Here is a 22,209-nt window from a genome sequence, read left to right on the forward strand (position 1 = left end):
TTAACGCAGAAAAATGGCTGTCATTCCTAAATGGCTCATATGATATTTTTGATAAATATCTTAAATTAAAGCTGAAAGTATACACTTCAATCACATAATGATTTCTTTTTTTCAAACCTGTTGTGGTTTCGTACAGAGGCAAAATTATGAAAACTGTGTCACTGTCCGCATACTTACGGACCTAACTGTAACTACGACAATATGCCAGCATATTACCTTACTGGGACTGGAACGGCCAATTCAGATGTTTTGTTACCTTTTAGCTTTCTTTGTTTATAGTAATGCTGGTGTATACTTGGGAGCGGTTTGTTTCTTTGTTAACTGTCGCAGTGAAGGGTCTGAATGCTTGTGTCAACGTGATATTTCACTTTTTTGTTTTTAGGGAGTTTGCAGGGGTTTCTGGCTTCCTGTTTTTGCTTTTGTCATTCTGGAGGGCATTTAGTTGCTTGATGTGGGAAAAGGGCGAATTTGGGAGATTTTGGCACAGGACTGCAACATAGCAGAGTGTGGGGAAGATGAAGGGGTCTGAATGCTTTCTGAATCCATTGAATAGAATATTTCTTGACTTGATGTTATTTTGGACAATCTAGGTGAATAGGGTGGACCAGCTTGTTGGATTGAATGGGCTGTTCTCATCACAGTTGTTCTAACATGTACAGTAAGAAGCAAATGCTAATGTGTTACAAGCTGAACATCTTCACATGTTCCCTTAAGAGAGCATACTTGAAAAGATGATGGTCTGTGTGTCAAATCATTGTTACATATTCCTAAGAATTGCATTGATCACAAATAGTCACAGTGGTGCTGTGGTTACTGGGGCTCTTTCAAAACTATACAATACCTGGTCTGAATTCCAGCCCCGTCACTGTCTGTGAAGTTCACATGTTCACCTTGTATTTTCTAAGGTTATTATGGAACTGCATGATGATGACACTCTGAAAGCATATACAGCACAACTCCTGACCACACCTGGACTACTGCAACTCTCTGCTTACAGGACTACCAACATGTGTCACCAAGTCAATGCAGATGATTCAAAATGCAGTAGCACATTTAGTGTTGAACTCCTCTTTTCAGATCACTACATTGGCTCCCTGTAGTGGTACTTATTAAGAGTAAAGGCTAAAGGGCAGAACATACTTCATTAGGAAAACATACAAGAAAATGTCTCAGACACAAGAGAAAAATAACAAAGGTTCATCCTAGGAAAGATTTTTGGTTAAATGAAATGGAGTTATGTATGTGAGAATTATACTGTCTACATGTGATAATACTAGTACTACCACTAAAGAGACAAATTACATATTACATTTTTTATCAATTTGGCTTCCACCCTAGTTTCCACATAAAACCCCATGCAGCTGAGATATATCTAAGCTCACTATTACCACACAGAAGGGATTCAATAAATTAATGGAAAAACTTATTGATTTTGCATGCCAATCACCAGACAGTACAAAGATATCCATACTGAGATGGTTCCTACCCAGTTTCCAATGTCGTGGGGATCTTCAGAAAATATGCCTACAGAATGATACTAAAACCAAGATTCGGCTCATGCTCATTGACGGTATCTCACTTCAACTTTGGCTTTACACTCCCACAGCCTAACTGGTTAATTTTTCTTTTTTTCAGGAACTGGCATCTGTGGACCCGATGCCTTTAGTCACATAGGACACATACAGTAAATAGTATTTTTTATAGAGTTCTATAGACTTTTAGACTGACACTATATTAAATTATGCATAACCCACCTTCCCCTGGCTCATGAAAACTATTATTTGAAAACATTAGAAAACCTTTTGACAGTAACCGGTCATTCAGACCAATAAAGTTCATCAAACCTATCCACTTGATCCCTCCAAAACAACATCAAGATAAGCTTTAACCATCCCTAAAGGCCTACTGTTCACCACGTTACTTTGTCACTTACTCAGTGTAATTTCTAGTTCTCTGTGTGAAGAAAAAAATATTCTAACGCTTGTGTAAAATTTATGCTTAACAAGTTCCTGACTAGGGCGGCACGGTGGCACAGTGGTAGCGCTGCTGCCTCGCAGTTAGGAGACCCGGGTTCGCTTCCCGTTTGCATGTTCTCCCCGTGTCTGCGTGGGTTTCCTCCAGGTGCTCCGGTTTTCTCCCACGGTCCGAAGACATGCAGGTTAGGAGGATTGGTGATTCTAAATTGGCCCTAGTGTGTGCTTGGTGTGTGGGTGTGTTTGTGTGTGTCCTGCGGTGGGTTGGCACCCTGCCCGGGATTGGTTCCCTGCCTTGTGCCCTGTGTTGGCTGGGATTGGCTCCAGCAGACCCCTGTGACCCTGTGTTCGGATTCAGCGGGTTGGAAAATTGATGGATGGAAGTTCCTGACTATGTCCCTGTGTTCTTCTTGAACTCATACTGTATAAAGTAACAGACTTGATCAACTGAACTTATTCTTTTCATAAATTTAAACACTTCAGTCATGTCACCTGTTATCCATCCTTTTTCTTCAAACCTTCCACCTAACTCATCCACTGCAGTCATAGAATCAGCCTAGTCGTGCTTCTCTGCCCCTTTCTAGCACTGCTATGTCTTTTTAAAATCCCAGATATCAAAACTCCACACAACACTCCATTGAGGCCACACTAGTGTACTCTAAAGAACAAGCATAACCTTATTTGATTTGTACTCTGCACACTGTGATTTACTCACTAAACAAACTTTTAGGAACACCTGTACACCTGCTTATACATCCAGTTATCTAATCAGCCAATCACATGACAGCAGCACAAAGTATAAAAAATAATTAGGTACAGCCCAAGAGCTTCAATTAATGTTCATATTAAACATGAAAATGGGGAAAAAATGTAACCCCAGTGATCTCACCCGTGGCCTCATTTTTAGTGCCAGACTGGCTGGTTTGAGTATTTCTGTAACTGCTGATCTCCTGGAAATTTCATGCACAACAGACTCTGAAATATATTTAAAATGGTGCAAGAAACAAGAACATTCAGTGAGTGGCAGTTCTATGGATGGAAATTCCTTGTGGTGACAGGTCAGAGCTGAATAGCCAGTCTGGTTTAAGCTGAAAGAAAGGCTGTGGTAATAACAGATAATCACACTGTACAACTGCTGTGAGCAGAAAATCTTCTCAGAATGCATAACACAGCAACCTTTGAGGTGGATGGGCTACAACAGCAGAAGATTATGTCGGATTCCATCCGTCAGCCAAGAACAGAAAGCTAAGGCTGCTGTGGGAACAGGCCCACCAAAACCAGACAGCTGAAGACTGGAAAAATATAGCCTGGTCTGATGAATCGCAATTTCTGCTGAAGCACACAGATGGCAGGATCAGAATTTTGGCACCAAGAGCATAAATCAATGCACCCAGTCTGCTTTGTGTCAACTGTCCAGACTGGAGGTGGCAGTGTAGTGGTGTGGGGAATGTTTATTGTCACATTTTGGGCCTGTTAATATCAATCAATTATCACTTGAATGCAACAGCATATCTGAGTATTGTTGCTGATCATGTGCATCCTTTCTTGGCCACAATTTACCCACCTTCTAATGGCTACTTCCAGCATGATAATGCACCATGTCACAACATAACATTATATCAAACTAGTTTCAAGAACATGACAAGGAGTTCAGTGTTCTTCAGTGGACTTCCCAGTCATCGGATTTGAATCCAATAGAACAACTTTGGGATGCGGTAAACCAGGAGATTCACAGCATGAACACGTGGCTGACAATGCATTGCATATTGCATATGCAATCAAGTAAACATGGACCACAATCTCAAAGGTATATTTCCAGCATCTTGTGGAATCTATGCCATGAAGAATTTATGCTGTTTGGAGGGCAAAAGAAGGCCTTTCTAAGTATTAGTGTAGTGATTTTAAGAATTTGCTTATTGAGTGTATAACCTGATGTCTGGAGGCGCATAGTTATGATTCCACTATGGTTCTGTGGCTCCTAGGTCTTTCTCATAAGGGGTACTTTCAAGTTTCAGAACTCCCATTATGTATTCAAATATAACATTTTTACTTCCTACATGTAACACTTTATATTTACTTACATTAAATTTTACCTACCACAAATCTACCCAAACCAATATGATGTTCAACTACCTCTGTAATGATTCAACAGATTCTAGATTATCAGCCAATCCACTTAGGTTGGTATCATGTGCAAACTTAAAAAGCTTGTTGTTTATATTTCTATACAGATCATTTATGTATATTAAAAATGGCAACATTCCCAGCACTGACCACTGTGGAGCACCTCTCTTAACTTCACTCAATTCTGATGAGGTTCCTTGCACCACAACCCTCTGCTTTTCTGTGTTTTTTGGACCCATCTACACACTATATCCTAAATTTCCACATCTTTTAGTTTCTCGTGTGGGACCTTGTCAAATGTTTTCTAAAAATCAAGATAAATAATATCATACGCAACACACTGATCATATCATTTTGTCGCTTCCTCCTAGAATTTCACTTTACAGTATTAGTAACACACCAACCTCGTCTGAACCCATGTCGACTATTCTGTGAAACTCCTGTCTTGCCATGCGCTGCTCAAACTTCTCTTTAATAATTCAGTCCTTTAATTTACCTGTGATGCACGTTAAGCTTACTGGCCTATTCTGCATTTTCCAAAGTATAGCCGCAATACCTACAATGGAGCTCTGTCAGTACCCGATCTGCACCACGAGTACAGAACTTTGTCTGCAGCTAGGTGCCTCTTGATCTGCAAGCTCAAGCAAGCTCGAGACGACATCTGCCTCTACTTTACGGCCAGCCCCTGTTGCCAAGGTAGCACTGGCGCGAGAACTTCCGGGTGCTTGTCTTAGAAATGAGACGCCACCAGAAGGGACGAAAAGCGTATCGTGTTTGAGTATGTCAGTCAGGAGATGCGCTGTCGGCAGTGTGCAGGACGTCAGACACAACAACTTAATTTTGTTTTCTTTTCACAATTAAGTGAAGACGTTTAGTGTCATAGGCACGTCTCCATTTTGCAAAAATGGAGTGTAAGAAAGACCGAGAACAAGGTAAGCGACTTGCTGCACACTAGTCTCATGCCAGAAGTCCGACCTCCCTTGTCAACCTCCCCGATATCAGTAAGAACAGGGAAAAGACGTGTTCTGTGTCGTAAGTCAAGGAGAGATTAAACAATAAAAGCAAAGCTCTTAACTGGAAGGTAAAATAACACGGAGATAGGAAGAGCGTACTTGTCGAGCTGTCTCTTAGCGGCAGGGGTCGCTGCGTATTAAATGAGCGACGGTAAGAATTGCTCAACTTGGGCAGCCTGTTATTCACAAACAGAACACCGTAATTTTTCTTGCATTTCCCCTATATCATTGGTCATTTAATTTCCAAAAATTAGCCCGATTGCGGGTGTTAACCAAAGTGTAATGGCAATGAACAGTTGTGTCACCTTGTCCAGAATGGGATTCTGTCATCTGCCACCATGAACTAAATTAAATGGGCGGTAACACATTGCACTCGGGTATTTGGAAATTATTGTAGAGGGAGAAGCACTGCTTAGATTAAGAAAGAAAAAAATCTAACAAATCATCAGGAGCAGATCACCTTTATCCTTGAGTATTTAAGGTGATTAGGGAGTGCATATATAAACCCTTGGGGCACATATTTATAAAGTCATAGTACACTAGGGAAATTCTTAAGGACAGGAAAATAGCAAATATTATCCTCTAAAATAAAAAAACAAAGATTGAGCAACTCCAGTAAACTTAACTTGCATCTCAGGTAATTCGTTTAAGGAACAGATTGAGCAACACATGGCAAGTTCAGGGATTTTACTGGACAGTCAAAATAGGTTCAGATGGAGGAGGTTGTGCTTTACTAACATGCTGGAATTCTGCGAGTCAGCAACAAAAGGGAAGATCAGAATGAGGCATGTTGTATTATTTATCTTGATTTTCAGAAGGCATTTAATAAGGTCCCACATGAGAAAGTTGAGCATTAAACTAGAGGAACCCTGAGTTCAGGATGTAGTATATCAGATGGGTGTAAAATTAGCTTAAACAGATGAAACAGAGGGTCATGGTCCTAGGAACCTCATCAGAACTTGGTGAAGTTAATTTAAGTGTGGTGTCCAGCAGGGCTTAGTGCTGGGGATGGGGCAATTTTTAGAAAGTCTGAATTTGCATAAGCTATCCTAATTCAAGTTGTTTATAAGAAATGTAATGATTTACTTAATGAGGTGGAAGTACTAAATAAACAACACTAGTTGTGTCATGTATTTGAAATATTAAAATTTTGTGCTTCAGTTTAAATGTTTAAAATAGGGATGCTCTGATTTTTTTAAGGCCGATCACTGATTTCGTATTACTTCATCGGCCAATACCAATTCCAATTATTTTTTTCTTTTATCCCATTAAAACTTGTACACTAAGCTTCTGCATAACCAGACAAATAAAAACCTTATGTCCTATATTAAAGTGTATTTATATAATTAAAATGTAGACCTGAGGTGTTAACTTTTTTTTATTAAGAAAATGACATTTTGCAGGCTTACTGTTCAGTGACCTTAAAAATATTGAAATACAGTTTCCTTAGAATGCATGCATTAATAAAATATGTACAAAAAAGTATCCATAATACATTAGGCATAAAAGAAAATAAAATACTTCTTATAATTACAAGCTGTCATATTATTTAATTTTGTTTATAATGTAACAAGGCATAATTAATAAAAAGTAGTTTTCACTATTTCTCCAACAACAAAAAATTATATGTATATTCTCACACAATCAATTAATTGATATTGGCAATTAAACACTCCTTAAATGTAAATATACATGCACTTCTAGGTTTTAATAATTTTAATTCTTTAATTGCACTACATATTTTTTGCTCTAAAAATATACATTTACTATATATATATACTGTATATGTTATATATATATACTGTATATATTACAAGTGTTTTTTTTCTTCAGTGTATCAGCTAGACATTCGTAATTCTTGAGGTGGAATTATAAATATGGATTACCATTTTAATTATGTAGTACTCATTTCTCACCAAAGTGTTTTCTGTATGATACACAGGAACAAATAATAAGCACAGTGCAAATCTTTTAAAAAAGCCTATTGTATACTAAACAGCAATTTCAAATCTGTCTCATCTTTTTTTTCCCCAAGTAAAAACGTAAGCTGTTGCACTTAAAACAGGCCCACTGTCCAAACTCAAATATTGTTTATTTTAATTAAAGGACAAAATAAAAGGATCTGAATTCATTAAAGTAGCCTTTCTTGCCACTTGTCTAGTTGCAAAGGACGACTGTTTCAGTTCCTTTCTTCTGCAGTTTATTACTCCACTTTGTTTAACATAAAGGCTGTATTCTAGTCGCCTCTCACTCTCTGCTAAAACAAGCAAAGCCTCAGCTTGTTGCTGTTTATATACGGTGCAGAAAGTTTGCTACAAAAAAAAAAACACCAACTAAATTAACATAAAGCTTAGAAAGTAGGGGCTGAAAAGATCAGCTTTTGTGATCGGCCAGTTTATCCATTACTAAACAAGTCTTTTTTTTTATTTATTTTTTTCTTTTGTGTGAAAATCAGCTGACTTAGATCAGCAGCTGATCGATTTGAGCATCCCTAGTTTAAAGTCTAGATATTCTTTATTGTAATAGAAATTTGTCTTTTTCACCCTCTGATAGAGGTCCATGTAGGGCTAGATTCCTAGTAAAGGATCAAAAATAGCATAATATTTGTAATCACTTACTTTAAAATAGTCTAGAGTGATACCCCACATGCTTATGTTTGAAATTTGTTGTTTTTACATTTCTGGGCTTGGCTGTTAGAGTGCAAGGACCACTGACAAAGAATGAAATACAGTATCAAAGATATTGTTATATTTCTGATCTGCAATCTCAAAATAATATGAAAAGACACTCCACATTGCCTATATTATCAATCCCCATTTTTTTTTAAGTTTTGGAGAGGGAGTAATTTTGAATCTTCATATCCTTTTAAGGGGTGAACCCTTGGGGTTGGTTATTTGGCGTACACAGACAGCTTCAAGTTCTTCTGATCATTTTGCTGAAGGCACCTATTGGTTTACTCCTTATCATAAGGGTTTAGTTTTCTGCACAAAACTTGGTCAAAAAATGACATTAACAATAAGTTTCTTTGAGTCTATATGGGCAAAAATAGAAGGAACCCAAAAAAGCTCAATGTCTTGCATAGTTTGACATCAAGGTGAGTTGAACGGTATATCAGATGTTGGGTTTGTCTTGTATCATAGAGTCAGGAGGCACCAGACAAAATAACTGAAGTGATTTCAAAGCATTCATAAGTAATTCTTATGGACACAGTTTACATACATGACCTTGATAGGAATATAAACAACAAGCTGGTTAGGTTTGCAGATGATACCAAGCTAGGTGGATAGGCAGATAATCTAGAATCCATTGAACCATTACAGAGGAACTTGGAAAGCATGCAGGTTTGTGGCAGATGAAATTTAATGCAAGTAAATATAGGAAGTAAAAATATTTGATTTGAATATACAATGGATCTGAAGACTGAAAGTACTCATTATGAGAAGGATTTAGAGGAATCCTAGTGGACTCCTCAATATTACCATCCAGAGTTCAGCAGCCATTAAGAAGGCTATCAAAATGTTAGTTATATAGCATGTGTAGAGTACAAGTCAAAGGAGGTTATGGTTAAGCTTTAGCATGTACTGGTGATACTACACCTGGAGTACTGTGTGCAGTTTTGGTCTCTGGGCTCTAAACAAAGATTAAAGAAGTTGAACCTTTCAGTTTAAGACAAATGAGATTAAGGGGTGACATGACGTAAGTGTTCAATATTATGAAAAGAATAAACACATTGGTTCAGAACTTTTATGTTAAAATGAGTTCAACAAGAACACAGAGGCATAGTTGAAAACTTGTTAAGGGTAAATTTTGCACAAACATTAGGAAGTTTTTTTTACACAGAAAAAAAACAGACACATGGAATAAGCTACCCAAGTAGTGTGGTAGACGGTGGAACTTTAGCCATCTTCAAAACTCTACTTGATATTAGTTTGGAGGAATTAAGTGGATAGGAGTGAAGAGCTTTGCTGGGCTGAATGGCCTGTTCTCATCAAAATGCTTCTAAATTTCTAACATTCTGCTGTTGTTTTTTAAGGCACCATGTAGAAAAGTGATTTTTGTGTATGTGTTACTGCCATGAGAATAATTAAAGTATGGGACAGTTACAGATTTTTATTTTTTTTGTTTTTGTGTTGTTTCTTTGCATTCTTGTTTCGTGCTTCATTTAATACTATAATCATGTTTCAAATTACACCGATACACTTTCAGTTTTGTACAAAGGTATTTACTTAGTCAGTCTTAAGCTGACACTTTTTTTATTGTTCTACTGGCCAATTCCATCCCTCCACTTTCTGTGTTAATGACCTGTAACAGGTGATTTGCTTTCCTGAATATTGATTCCTAGCTGATTTTTAAGTGTATTGTAGGGAAAAACACTTCTATTCATGCATAAACTAATCTGCAACTTGTATCATTTTTAGAAGTTTCCTTGACAAACAGAATGTCCACACTTGCCTGTTTTGGCCCGGAGTGGCATAATAACTTCATTTAAACATGACCTACATTAAGTTCCTGTCCAGAGTAATGTCAGGGCCACCTAAATGTTTACTGAAGATGCTGTGGGAGGAGATCCGGTCAGGTCAAGGCTTGCAGTGTCTTTAGGATGTGTGGGTCAGGAGCCAGGTAGCAGATTGCTCATACAGAGACCACATTGACACTGACTACTTGCACAGTTATGCAGGTGTTGCCAGAATGGCACCTTAAGGAGGTGCTAGATTACTGGAAGCTCAGTCCAGACCTGTTATTAGCAGAGATGAGTCACCCAGTTTTCTAGATGGCAGAGGCTGTGTGGGGTATGTCTAATCATTGTAATGGAGAGATGATTTTGGTAATGCCATTCCTGAGTCACATGTTCTGGTTAAAATGACAGAAGGGCTGCTAGAAAGAGTTCTAGAAGAATGGCCTCAGGAGTTCCAGGGTCTGGTCCTAAATACTGAAGTAATAAAGGGGGAGAGGCAGGTTGTCAATTCAAAAAAGTCATTCCCATGAATCTTTAGGTTTCCTGATTATAAAGTGGACTGATAATTCTGGAAGTATGTATTTAACATTATTTTGGCAAAAAAAAATCACACATTTGACTGGATGACTGACATGTGGGTTATGCAACACTAGTAACATGAGGTTTTTGTCTTTTATATCCATCGACATTTTTCACACATTGTTTGCCATTGTACAGCATTTGTCACTATTGGCTTTTATTATGTCATAAATTTTTTCCTCTCTATTCTGCATGAAAATATGATATTACATTTTTTTCTCTGCTACCACTACAAAGTACAGGGGGTAACTAACATAAAAAAAACATTTTTTGCATGAAGTATTCCTTTAACATAATGCAGGAGTGAAGTTCTCTGTCTGGCTGAGTCTTAAGACAGTAATGCAGCAATCTATTATAGTGCAAAAATATATCACACAGGAAGATTAGCCCACCAGTTTTTGTAGTTTCTTTCAGTGTTTTCTTTCTCACAAGGGCTTTACTGTTTGTAGTTATCAAAAGTTTGAAGAAGGTGATGCTAGTTTAACATGGATTTCTACTTTGCATTTTGTTTATATTCTTTGGTTATTTTATGTGGGAGTGGAGTCACCGAGCACAGATGGTAGCGTTATCTCTTTTGGGATGCTTTATATATGTTGTTTTTCCCCAAAATATTTTTCAGACATGGAAAATGTTAAAATTTCAGCTGCTTTGCTCAAGTCAACCACTGGAGAATTTGATTTGGAATCCATATTGTTTCTGAAACTTCGAGGACTTGGTAAGAAATGTACCTATTTTTGTACACCCAACTTTAATATTTGATGATTTTAATCTTGTTTGTTGCTGTTGCTTTAATCCTTTTCAGGCATCTGTGATCTTGGCTGCATTGGATCCTGTTTAAATCTGGAACGTTTGGACCTATCAGTAAACAGTATTACCTGCTTGACATCCCTGGCTTCCTTAAAGCTGCTTACTGTGCTCAATGTTTCTGGAAACAGAATCACAAATTTAGGTATGTTTAATGGATAATCATTCACCTATCACTAGGGACTCAAAGGATAGGTAATTTTTTATCCATAAATATTGGTTTTGTCTGGATTTGCAGATGTTGTTTTTTCTATTGCCACCTCATCTTTTTGAAAGCCTTATCTAATCTTATAAATAAATATTGTAGTTCAGCAGTTAGCACAGCTGCCAATGCTTTTGGAGGCTTTAAATTTTTAAATTGACTATGTGCGAGTAGGTAACGGTGTGTATATGAGTGTGCCCTTTAATGAACTGTTGCCCTCTCCAGGGTTATATCTTACTTTCTGCACAGTTTCTCACATTCTACCTTATGTTAGCAGTGTGAGTTGCAGGGAAGTGTTTGTAATATCAGTAGCAGATTTCAGTAAAAGCATGAATTGTAGTCCAATTTGTGTAGATATGGCAGTGGCTGCTATTGTGCAGATGTGTTGAGACATTGTTTATTTAAAATATATGTGTTTCTGTTCGTTCTTTACGTTTAAAATAAGAAACCATCTTTTTTTCAATATCTTAGTTGGATTTTCACTGATACAAAATAAAGAAAATGATTTTTACATGAAATTCTGCATTTATTTTTTAAAACTGTTGGACAGTACTATTATATTAACATTTTTAAGTACATATTATATATTTAGTTTTCTAACAGATGTTATTGTGTTTTATTTTAACTATATTATGAATATACAGTATATATTTATGTACAGAGCCTGTGTGTCAGTCGAAGGTTTATTTGTATAAACAAATAAACTAAATATCATACTTGCAGGAAGATATCTTCAAAAAAGAGATGTTGCGTGATGTTATTGTTGCATATCTTATACATCTTTATAAAATTATACTGTTATATTTTTAATGCTTTAAATATGATTATTGAAAGTCAGAAACATCCTTTACCATTTACAATTAAACATTTTATGCTAGGGAAAAAAACAGGACTAGTGAAACATCCTACTAATATAGATTTTTCTTGGTGGCTGTGGTAAAAGTCAATAAGGCCCCTTTAATGAGCATTTTGACTCTTATGGTAATTCAGTAGTTTTTAAATTATATTTTGAGGCTCAAGCTAACCATTTGCTTCTATAGTGTGGATAGTGTGTACATTCAGGTGAAAATTCTGATTCTTAAGTTTGTATTTACTTCAGTCAATTGTTATTATGTGAATTTCCCCTTGGGATTAATAAAGTATCTATCTATCTATCTATCTATCTATCTATCTATCTATCTATCTATCTATCTATCTATCTATCTATCTATCTATCTATCCATCCATCCATCCATCCATCCATCCATCCATCCATCCATCCATCCATCCATCCATCCATCCATCCATCCATCCTGTCATGAGAATGACAGCATACATGCAAGGTTTAAATTATTGTTTATATTATTTAGTTAATAACTGTATTTAAATAATTTAAACTTTAGGCAGCTTTGTGGTGTTACTTTTTTAAAATGTTAACCTGTTCTGCAGCAAAAGAAAACTTACAAATCTTCTTGATTGAACAGTTTTTTTTTTGTTTTTTTTTAAGAACCCATAAGCTTTTGTGAAAATCTGCAAACACTGAATGCAGCCGGCAACTTAATTTCAAGGTAACTTTTTAAGTTGTGCTTTATATATATATATATATATATATATATATATATATATATATATATATATGTGTGTGTGTGTGTGTGTATGTATGTATGTATGTATGTGTATATATACAGTAGAACCCCACGAAATCACGGTTCAGAGTTTGCGGCCTCAGACATTCTCAGATTTTTCCTTAGAACCTATCTAATAATTGTTAGCAATTTTTATGGCTTTATTCGTGGAAATATGTTACTGTAGAGAGAACGATGGTGAAAGTAGCCAATAGAATTTGAAACTACAACTCCCAGCAGTCCCTGCAGTGGCTCCGATTAGTCTTCTGCTGAGGGTGCTGGAGCTGTTGGGGTCAAAGGATGTCAGTATGGCTTTTAAAAAGGGGGCCAGTGACCAAAAGCAAAAAAAAAGTTTTTGTAATTTGTGTTTCAAGTTCCTGTCTGTCTGCCTTCTGTTGGGTTACCTGTACTTATTTGTTTTGTCCTGGATCATTTCGTGATTGGTGTCTGAATTGTCTGCCTGTGTACATGAGGACTGTAAGTGGATTCATGGCCATCCTGCAAAGAAAGGAGCACTCCTGAACCTGTCCACCCGTCTTCACAATTTCAGGAACTAGCGGTAGGACTATCTTTACATTCCCATTCAATGTGCAGATCTCTGGACTATCTGTTTTCATCATTACATTTCATCCGTTGCTGTTTTTCATGAACGTTTTTCATGATTTACTGTGTGTGTTTTCTTTGTGCTTTGTTGTATTTAATGTGTAATCGCCATAGGGGGAGCAGGGGTGGTGTCGTTGTTTTCATTTGTTTTCATTACATTCTTTATTTGCTGTTTGATTACCGGTTTGCTTTGTTTTTGTCTCTGTTTGTGAGTGCGTGCGTGTCGGGCCAAGGCTGGGTGCATTCCTGGAATCTCCACCATAAAAATAAATCACTGTCTTCTCGATGGTGTGAATCTTAGCGGCACCGGACCGCTACAGCGTTATTCATTTATCCTTGCTGCTGATTGACTGTGATGCATCTCCAGCTGAGTGTTCTTGTGTTTTCCGTTTTGTTCCTCTGAACCCTTAAACCACCACAATTGGCTGTAGTCATTTCACAGCGCCATTTGCGAGCACGCAGGAGCTGAAGAGTCAGTGCCGTACATTCGTTGAGCAGCCAGCTCATGACCACTACCAGCCCCTTGTGAGCAGGGGGGCTGAATGCACCCCTAGAAGACATGGACACTACTCAAAAAACCCTCTTAAAAAATGCTGATAGACTACCTTCACATTGCTCCCTTACTTGCTGGACTTACTCGCTGCTGCTCTGTCGTGTGATATGCTTCTCACGCGACGCTATGCATACTTAAAACAGCACCTGAACAGTACCTGGCCTTTTTGGCTGATTGCTTTGTTTCTCTCTCCTCCCCCAGACATCCTCTGCTCCTATTGGGGATCCCACTCCCGCTGTGCTCCCCTATGATGTTTGCCTATTCTTTTAAAAGAGAACTAACTGCATACTGAGCTCGTTTTACTTCTGAAAGAGACATGTTTGTTTGAATAAAGTTCCTGTCTCTACAATCTCCTTTGTTTCTGTGCAATTCTGTGACCCAAGCGTGACATCCTGCAGCACTGCAGCCTCACTGTCCCTGGGATTGAGCCGCTGCATTAGACTAGCCTGCCAGCATCAGCGCTTACCTCTGTGTGCTTGCGTGCAGCCAGTTCAATCGCAGTTGGCTCAGTGATTTCATCCATGGCGTCAGTTACACCTTGTACATATTGTTCCAGTAGTTTTATAGTTTTTATAGTTCATTAGCAGTGTGTAAAATTACAAGTTGCAGTAACTGTGATTCTCTTTGCATGAAAAAATAATGTGTTCCATTAAAATTTCACTTTTTCTTTGTAAATTGTAACGTTTACTTAAAGTGCAGCAAAAAAGTATTTGGTGTCCAGGGATGCATTAACACCCAAGTATTAAGCATGTACAGTACATATAGCGGTAACATCGGTATTTTACATTCTAGCACTACGGGAGACATAGCAGTATAGTACTGTGCAGCATAAGGGTTTACCTTTACATTCTTTTTTTTAGGTAATGTATTAAGCAGAGTTTAAAATTAAATTAAACTTATAGCTATAACATCGGTATTTTACATTCTAGCAATGCGGGAGACATAGTAGTACAGTACTGTGCAGCATATGGGTTTACCTTTACATTCTTTTTTTTAGGTAATGTATTAAGCTGAGTTTGAAATTAAATTAAAGTGTTTTGGGGGCATATTTAGGGTTTAAACTATAAAAATAGGCATTTTTTTTTAACCACATCCAAAATTCATGGTTTTTCACAATTCGCGGGTGCTCTAGGAACGTAACCCCCATGAAATTTGGGGGTGTACTGTATATAAAATATATATATATATATATATGTATGAATGATAATGTATGCTTTAGGTCAAAAAATTGACGAAATTCCGAGTATAGAAAATTAGGTAAGCGTAGGTAAATGTGAAAGTCATACAGCAGGTTTCGAGTCTACAGATGTAAGCTTTTTAATCCCTGGAGGTTGACTCTGTTAAAAGCATTTTTTAAAATTGTTTGAGGGCTTATTTTATTATTGTCGTTGCAACTGGTTGTAATTTTCTTCATTAAAGCTTATGAGACCCAATCACTGTATGTGTGGGCTTTCCACTTTTTCCCCATGTTAGCATAGATTTTCCTTTGATATCCACAGCATATTTGTGTTAGTTTTATTTGATGACTGTAAACAGGCCCTCTGTGTGTATATATGTGTGTGTATAAGAGTAAAATTGAGTTCCCTGCAGTGGATTGATGCTTTGTTGAGATATGTTTTCTTCTGCCTTGCCCTTGAAGCTAGTAGGACAGGTTCTGGGCAACTACAGACCTAATCTCTTCAGTTAAGGACATTAAGAAAGAAAGTGGATGAATATTGTGATATCAAGTGAAGCCTTTTTTTTATTTGTTTTTAAATTGCTAATCATTGTATGGTTCAGATGTCTGATTTAGGCACACCAGATAGCTACATTTACATTATATAGTACTTTCTGGCTGTGACCTTTTTCTTGACTGCCTTTACTCTTTGACCCAGAAAAACAATTAAATATCTTGCTGGGTCAACACCTCTGTTCATTTCAGAGTTCCCCATCCATCATGTGCCATAAACATGGCATCCAGTTATAGCAAGCATAATCTGAGCTGCTGACCATTGTCAAATACCATTTGAAGAATCCCCCCGAGAGCCCCTAGCTGACTAGATGATGGCCTGTTCTAATTAAAAATAGAAAAACAAATAAAACATGTTTTTTAAATAATGTACTGAATTGATAACCGAGAGCAAAGTATATGAGATGCTAGCAGTGCTGAGAACACTTGCACATTCCTTTTGTTTCACAATGTTTATTGCTGTACAATTATTACAATAAATGCTTTTAAGAAAGCTTTTTTTATATATATTACAGCTTTGAAAGCCTCCATTGTCTCACCAATCTAAAGAAGTTAGAAAGCATTCGATTCAAGGACTGTATGTGTAACTTCTCTAATCCAGGTAAACCAGAATTATTTCTTACAGTATGTTTTTATGTATGCATATATATTTTCCTTTATTAATATTATTTTGTAGTTGACTTTTATTTTTTGCTTTTTAGTTTGCAAGATCACCTCTTACAGATGTACAATTTTAGAGATGTTTCCAAACATTAAAGTAATCGATGGTGAGTGTCCAAAAATATTGCCCCATGACACCTTTTTGAACTTTTTTGACATTGTATTTGAGTTTAGATGGTATTAGGACAAATTAACTAATGGAAGTACCTTTTTTCAAGTTGAGCTTCTCTCACACTAGCATGTCAAACAAGACTTTGTCTTTTTTGAGTTGTTGTTATAACTCTCTGTAGTGTGTAAGGGCCTACCTGCAGTGGGTGAGGGATCTTATTGGAGTTGTTGATTACTGCTCTTGATATGGGTCCACCCAAACAAATACAGCACATGAGATAAGTAAAGTTGGAAAGGGCAGGTAACACCTATATGCAACCAGATTTTTGGTCATAGGTTTTTCTTGCTAAAATTAATTGAAACAACTGTTACTAGCAGCATATAAAGTAAAAAGACATTGACAACAATTAGTGAATTTATTTATTGATAATTTCTTGCAACTGTTGTCATGTCTAACATGTATTATGCTCTCATCAGAATATTTTTTTATTGCTTCAATTGCAGTTTTTTTTTTACAGCAAAGCTTGAAATTAGCCATTTAACCAGCTTTATATTTGGTTGTGAAGGTGGGTGTCTGCAGTTAAGTTACAAATTGAGTTGAAGTTCTGGTACAAAAGATGTGTAACAACTGTTTGCGTAAGAGTCTAACCAAAGACAGCCTGCTGCAGTTGCATGCTGTTACATGTACTAACAATATAACATTCATTTGATATTCGGGTTAATTAGAATACAAGTTCTTCTCCTGAACTTACGTCTTCAAATAATGTGGAGTTATATTAGTTTACTGAGCTAGTTTACTGTTTGTCTGTGGCTGAAAATGATTAGCTGAGTAGGACAACTGAATAGAATTTTTAGATATAACTTTATTTATCCCCAGGGGGAAATTTGCCTTTTTACAGAAGCTATTTAAATAAATAAATATATAAATAGATAGGTAAATAAATAATAATACACACACTTTGGTCTGAACACCCACTGGAATGACTATAAAGCAAGAAAATTAAAAGACAGAAAATTTTTGACTTGGTTGTCACAGTCCCTTTGAGGCATTATGCACACATATTGCTGTTGGTATAAAGGAGCCCCAGTCACGTTTCTTTATACAGATCTGCTGAATAATTTGTTGAATTAAAGTGGTGTGTCAAAAAGAGGATGTGTAGCATTGTTCATAACAGCACTCAGTTTTGTTTTAATTTTCTCCTTCGCTGCTACCTCCAGAGCGTGTCCTATAACTGTGCTTGCCCTTTTAATTAGCTTGTTGATTCAGTGGGCCTCTGTTAAAGTGATGTTACAAGCCCAGTACACCACATCGTAGAAAATCACACTGGCCATCACAGAGTGGTAAAAGATGTCACTTCCCACATCAAAGGAACACAGTCTCCTAAGGAAAAATAGCCTATTCTGACGTTTCTTATATAGTTCCTCTGTGTTCAGAGACCAGTCCAACCTGTCATTAATGTGGGCCCTCAAGTACTTATAGAAGTGGACCATTCTCCAAAACATTGCAATTGAAGAAGCAGGTCCTCAAAATAGAAAGCTGGATAGTCAAATGATAAATGCTCTCTGTAGTATGCCGCCTGTGATAGCTGCTGTATCTCTTCCTGTAACTTAATTTGCCTAGCTAATTAAATTGGATAAAGTCAGCATTGAGCCACTTTAATCTAATGGACTGAATAGTTTCCTCTCATATGCAAAACTTCATATGTTTTTAATTAAAGCTGAATATTTGCCACAGTTCATTTTTCATTGGAATAGTGTGGTATTTTATTATATGTTATCCATCCATCCATCTATTATCCAACCCGCTATATCCTAACTATGGGCTCATGGAGGTCTGCTGGAGCCAGTCCCAGCCAACACAGGGTGCAAGGCAGGAAACAAACCCCGGGCAGGGCGCCAGCTCACTGCAGGGCACATACATACACACACACACACACCAAGCACAAACTAGGGACAATTTAGAATCACCAATGCACCTAACCTGCATGTCTTTGGACTGTGGGAGGAAACTGGAGTACCCGGAGGAAACCCATGCAGACATGGGGAGAATATGCAAACTACACACAGGGAGGACCCGGGAAGCGAACACAGGTATCATTACTGCGAGGCAGCAGCACTACCTACTGCGCCACCGTGCCACCCTATTATATATTAGTTTTTATAAATTATTTTACAATTTCATATAGGAGCCCATGGCATTCTACATATGTGATGGTCAAGACAACACTAAATTATTTGTTTTCTTTAGAAATCGTGTGACGCAAAAACTAATATTTACTACTAAACTTATTTTTGTACAGGTGAAAGAGTGGCTGGAAGAGGGAGTGACTTATATCAGTTATGCAAGGACCTTGACGAGTCTCTAAAGGGTTTGTGCATTTTGTATCATGTATTTCAGAAATGACTTTTGGATTTCATAACCGTTTTTTTTTTTAATTTGTTGATCTAGTATGGGAAAAAGCTTATTTCACTGCTTAAAATGATCTAATGCATTGGTTTTATTTAAGGCTTCATATATACTTTTCCATCTCGTCTTAAATTAGCAGTGTTGAATTTCTTCAGGGTTGCAAGGAACCAGGGCCTATTGTGGTGTCACTGAGTACAAGGCAGAAAATGGCCCCGAATAGGGCACCATACCGTTTCAGAATCCACTTACACAAGCACAAACACATACACACACACACACACGCATTTTTGCTGACCTTGAGCCAGTACACACCTGCCAGTCATTGAACCACACATCATTCTTAAAGAGAGAAGCCCTGTTTTACACAGTTCACAATCAAGTTCATATACAAAGACATTAACTTTAAGACACTAATACACTGGCAGAAAAACATATTTCTTATTTTCATTTGCATGTTGTGTGATTTAGATTTAAACATGTTTGCAAGGTTTCCACTAATTTTTAGTATAATGGTTAAATGTTTTTGTTCGGAACTCATATTGTAAGAATTCTTTCTGGTGTGCCAGATCAACTGAATTAATTTGCCACTCCTAATTGCCAGCTAACAAGACCTTCACATCTTTGCTGTTGTAGGAGGAAAATCAGAATGCATGGGTTAAAAACCTGTACAGACATGTGGGGAACATACAAAACTCCACATGAACAGTGACTGGGCGCATGATTGAAATTTAGGATGCTGAGGGGACAGAGCTACCTGCTGCACCACAGAGTACCATTGTCGTCTTCTATAATCATCCTATAGAGAAACAGTCTTTTTCTAAGCCATTCCACAACAGCATTTTCCTCTTTTTGTGTATCAAGCCATATTGAGCCAACAAGTCTCTCCTTACTGTTAATTTATACTTTTACATTAGTTATTCTTTATACAGTATATGCTAAACTCCTTGTGTCTCTTAATGGTCAGTTTCAGGACAGTTTTAAAAGGAAAGAAAAAACCTTTACATGAAAGTGTTTTGTCTTTTATTCAGGCATTTATAAAAATGGCCCAGGAGTAGAGAGCCCTGCTTGCAAACCTTGGGTTGAAGAAGGTTTTTGGGAAATTAAAAGATCAAACAATGCAATAATAGAAGAAGCGTACAAGCAATTCAATGGTAAGATGCAGCATTTGTATCATGCCTAATTTCAAATTAAATAATGTAACAAATTAAATACATGAGTGACTAGAAAACATTGAAATGATGGGAGAGTATATGATTAAGTTACCATTAGGGAGCAATACCTGATTGAAAAACTTAAATAGAAGTTGACTTTTTGTTTGATAATATGTGCTCCTAAAATGGAACCTTTTTAAAATTTGGCTGTCATATACAGTAGTTAAACAGAAAAAAAAAAGATATTTACCCTTGATTTCTGCTTTAGGATAATGTACTAAATAATGTCATGCTAAGTGCCAGTTGCAGTCTGATACATTTGACATGCAAACGTATTGTCCTGCGGATTTCAGAATCAGCATACTGTGTACCAGCACTGTGGGAGCCTGATCGCTTTCTTGATACATTCTTTGTATTATGGTACACAGTTAAAGAGTTCTGTAACTTTCATTTAACCTTCTTTAGGTTTTCCCTCAAAGCCATTCTATGAAGGAAGCCTAGTTGTGTTAAATTAATAAAGAGACTGACAGACTTTTGAGTTTTTTAACTTTGCTTGGCTTGTTATGTTGCCAGTACCATCGATACAACTGAATTGTGCTTTTTAAGTAAAGCTCCATTTTGTAACTGATTATTCAGTGTGCATGTCTTCAAACTGTTAAAAAAATATATAGTCATAGTGAATAAAACCACAATTACTAGCTCAGTCTGGAGAAACTCTGGAACATTTTGAAACTCCAGATATAATAATTACAGTTTGTAAGAATGTATCCTTCTTAGAAAGACATGATCCATGAATTTTCTGAAGAGATTTTGCAAGGGTCAAACTGTTCCTCATACAACTTATTATGTCCAGCTGTTTTTTGGAATTTTAACTTCTTGTTTTTAAATGCAATTATAGCTTAACTGCCCTTATCAATTTCACAAAATAGACCTTTTTTTGAGAATGTCAACTTCAGTAAGCTTCACTTGTCTTTTCCTTTTGTCTTTATTTTCTCTCTGGGACAGATGTACTACATGAATGTCGACTTCTAAACAACAGAGCATCACATCTAATTACTCAGACAGAGAGAACACTAAGCAACAAGAATCAGACAAAGCTTTATGTTGTCTAAAGCGGCTGTGGAACTAACATACAGTTTCTAACATACAGTATGTATAAGGCAGTTTTGTGTTTTCCTCTGCATGGCAGATACCACTGCCATGAACAGACTTTCCTGTGCAATCCATGTTAGTGCAGTGCTTTCACCCATAGCTGCTGACATATTGTACCATTTAATGGTACTTTTTGATCATTTAATTAATGTTCAGGTAAATTAAAGATGGAAAATATTTTTTGTGCTAGAGAAATCAAAGCACAATGTGTGTGCGTGTATATATGTATGTATGTATCGTATGTGTGTGTGTGTGTGTGTATATATATATATATATATATATATATATATATATATATATATATAAATAAAATATGGCATATAATGCTGTGTTAAGGGGTTCGGTCCACATTGACGCAATTGCATGAAGCTTTTTGAAAATGAATTACACAGTTGAAAGTTTTCTCTGTGTGTGTGTGTGTGTGTTTTTTTTTTTTCTTCTGTCCACACACCCCTTGGGGTCATAATAATATAGGACAATATTTTATGTGTACATGCTAACTATATGCAAATTGTGCATTTTAAATGTTGTTTATTTTATACACAGGGAAACTTAACTGGCCCTACTCAAATGTTTATATGTTTGTTTTTGCCCCAAAACTATAAATGTGAACTGAAAAGAATGATATAATTGTGTTACTTTCAGTCAGAAAGAATGGCAATATTTTATCCATTTATTAATAAATTTTTTGATGGTAGTACATCTAATATGTGAAAGAAAATTGTGTAAGGGGTACCAAGTTGGTCATCAAAATATATCGGAAAAAATATAGCAAAATCTCTGCAATGTTATATGTATTTATAAAGCAACTACTTTTCCAGCATCTAATTTATCATAAATTGTGTTTATTTTTATGTAGAAAGAAAGAAAAAAACATTTTTAATGACACCGTTTGTTTTAAATCTAAAATAAAGTATAAAGTGTATATATACCATTTATAGATTTTGTTGAGCTGTGTGAATATAAATTTATACAATGGTATCTCTCAGTTGCTAAATGACTTATTCGTTATTTATTCCTGCATTAAATGAGAGGGGTTAGAAAATGGTTAGATGAGTAAGAATTTTTTTTTGTTATGTTTTTTTTTTATT

At 36.5% G+C, this 22,209-nt stretch overlaps 2 protein-coding genes across 2 annotated transcripts in view; one reads left to right on the plus strand and one right to left on the minus strand.

Moving 5' to 3' along the window:
* Positions 1–4,525, minus strand: part of cib2 (calcium and integrin binding family member 2) — a 66,584-nt gene extending 62,059 nt beyond the window's left edge. Inside the window, exon 1 of the mRNA XM_051920863.1 lies at positions 4,502–4,525. Coding sequence (XP_051776823.1) covers positions 4,502–4,516 — 15 coding nt within the window. The 5' untranslated portion in view covers positions 4,517–4,525. The remainder of the gene's footprint in view (positions 1–4,501) is intronic.
* Positions 4,526–4,793: 268 nt separating this feature from the next.
* Positions 4,794–22,209, plus strand: lrrc61 (leucine rich repeat containing 61). The gene is made up of 9 exons (XM_028823273.2): positions 4,794–5,029; positions 10,765–10,860; positions 10,948–11,094; positions 12,638–12,698; positions 16,156–16,241; positions 16,342–16,407; positions 18,709–18,777; positions 19,844–19,966; positions 20,972–22,209. The coding sequence occupies exons 1-9, from the start codon at positions 5,002–5,004 to the stop codon at positions 21,076–21,078; spliced, it is 783 nt and encodes a 260-aa protein (XP_028679106.1). The 5' UTR covers positions 4,794–5,001; the 3' UTR covers positions 21,079–22,209.

The sequence above is a fragment of the Erpetoichthys calabaricus genome, chromosome 17 (genome assembly GCF_900747795.2).
Source record: "Erpetoichthys calabaricus chromosome 17, fErpCal1.3, whole genome shotgun sequence".
NCBI lineage: Eukaryota > Metazoa > Chordata > Cladistia > Polypteriformes > Polypteridae > Erpetoichthys > Erpetoichthys calabaricus.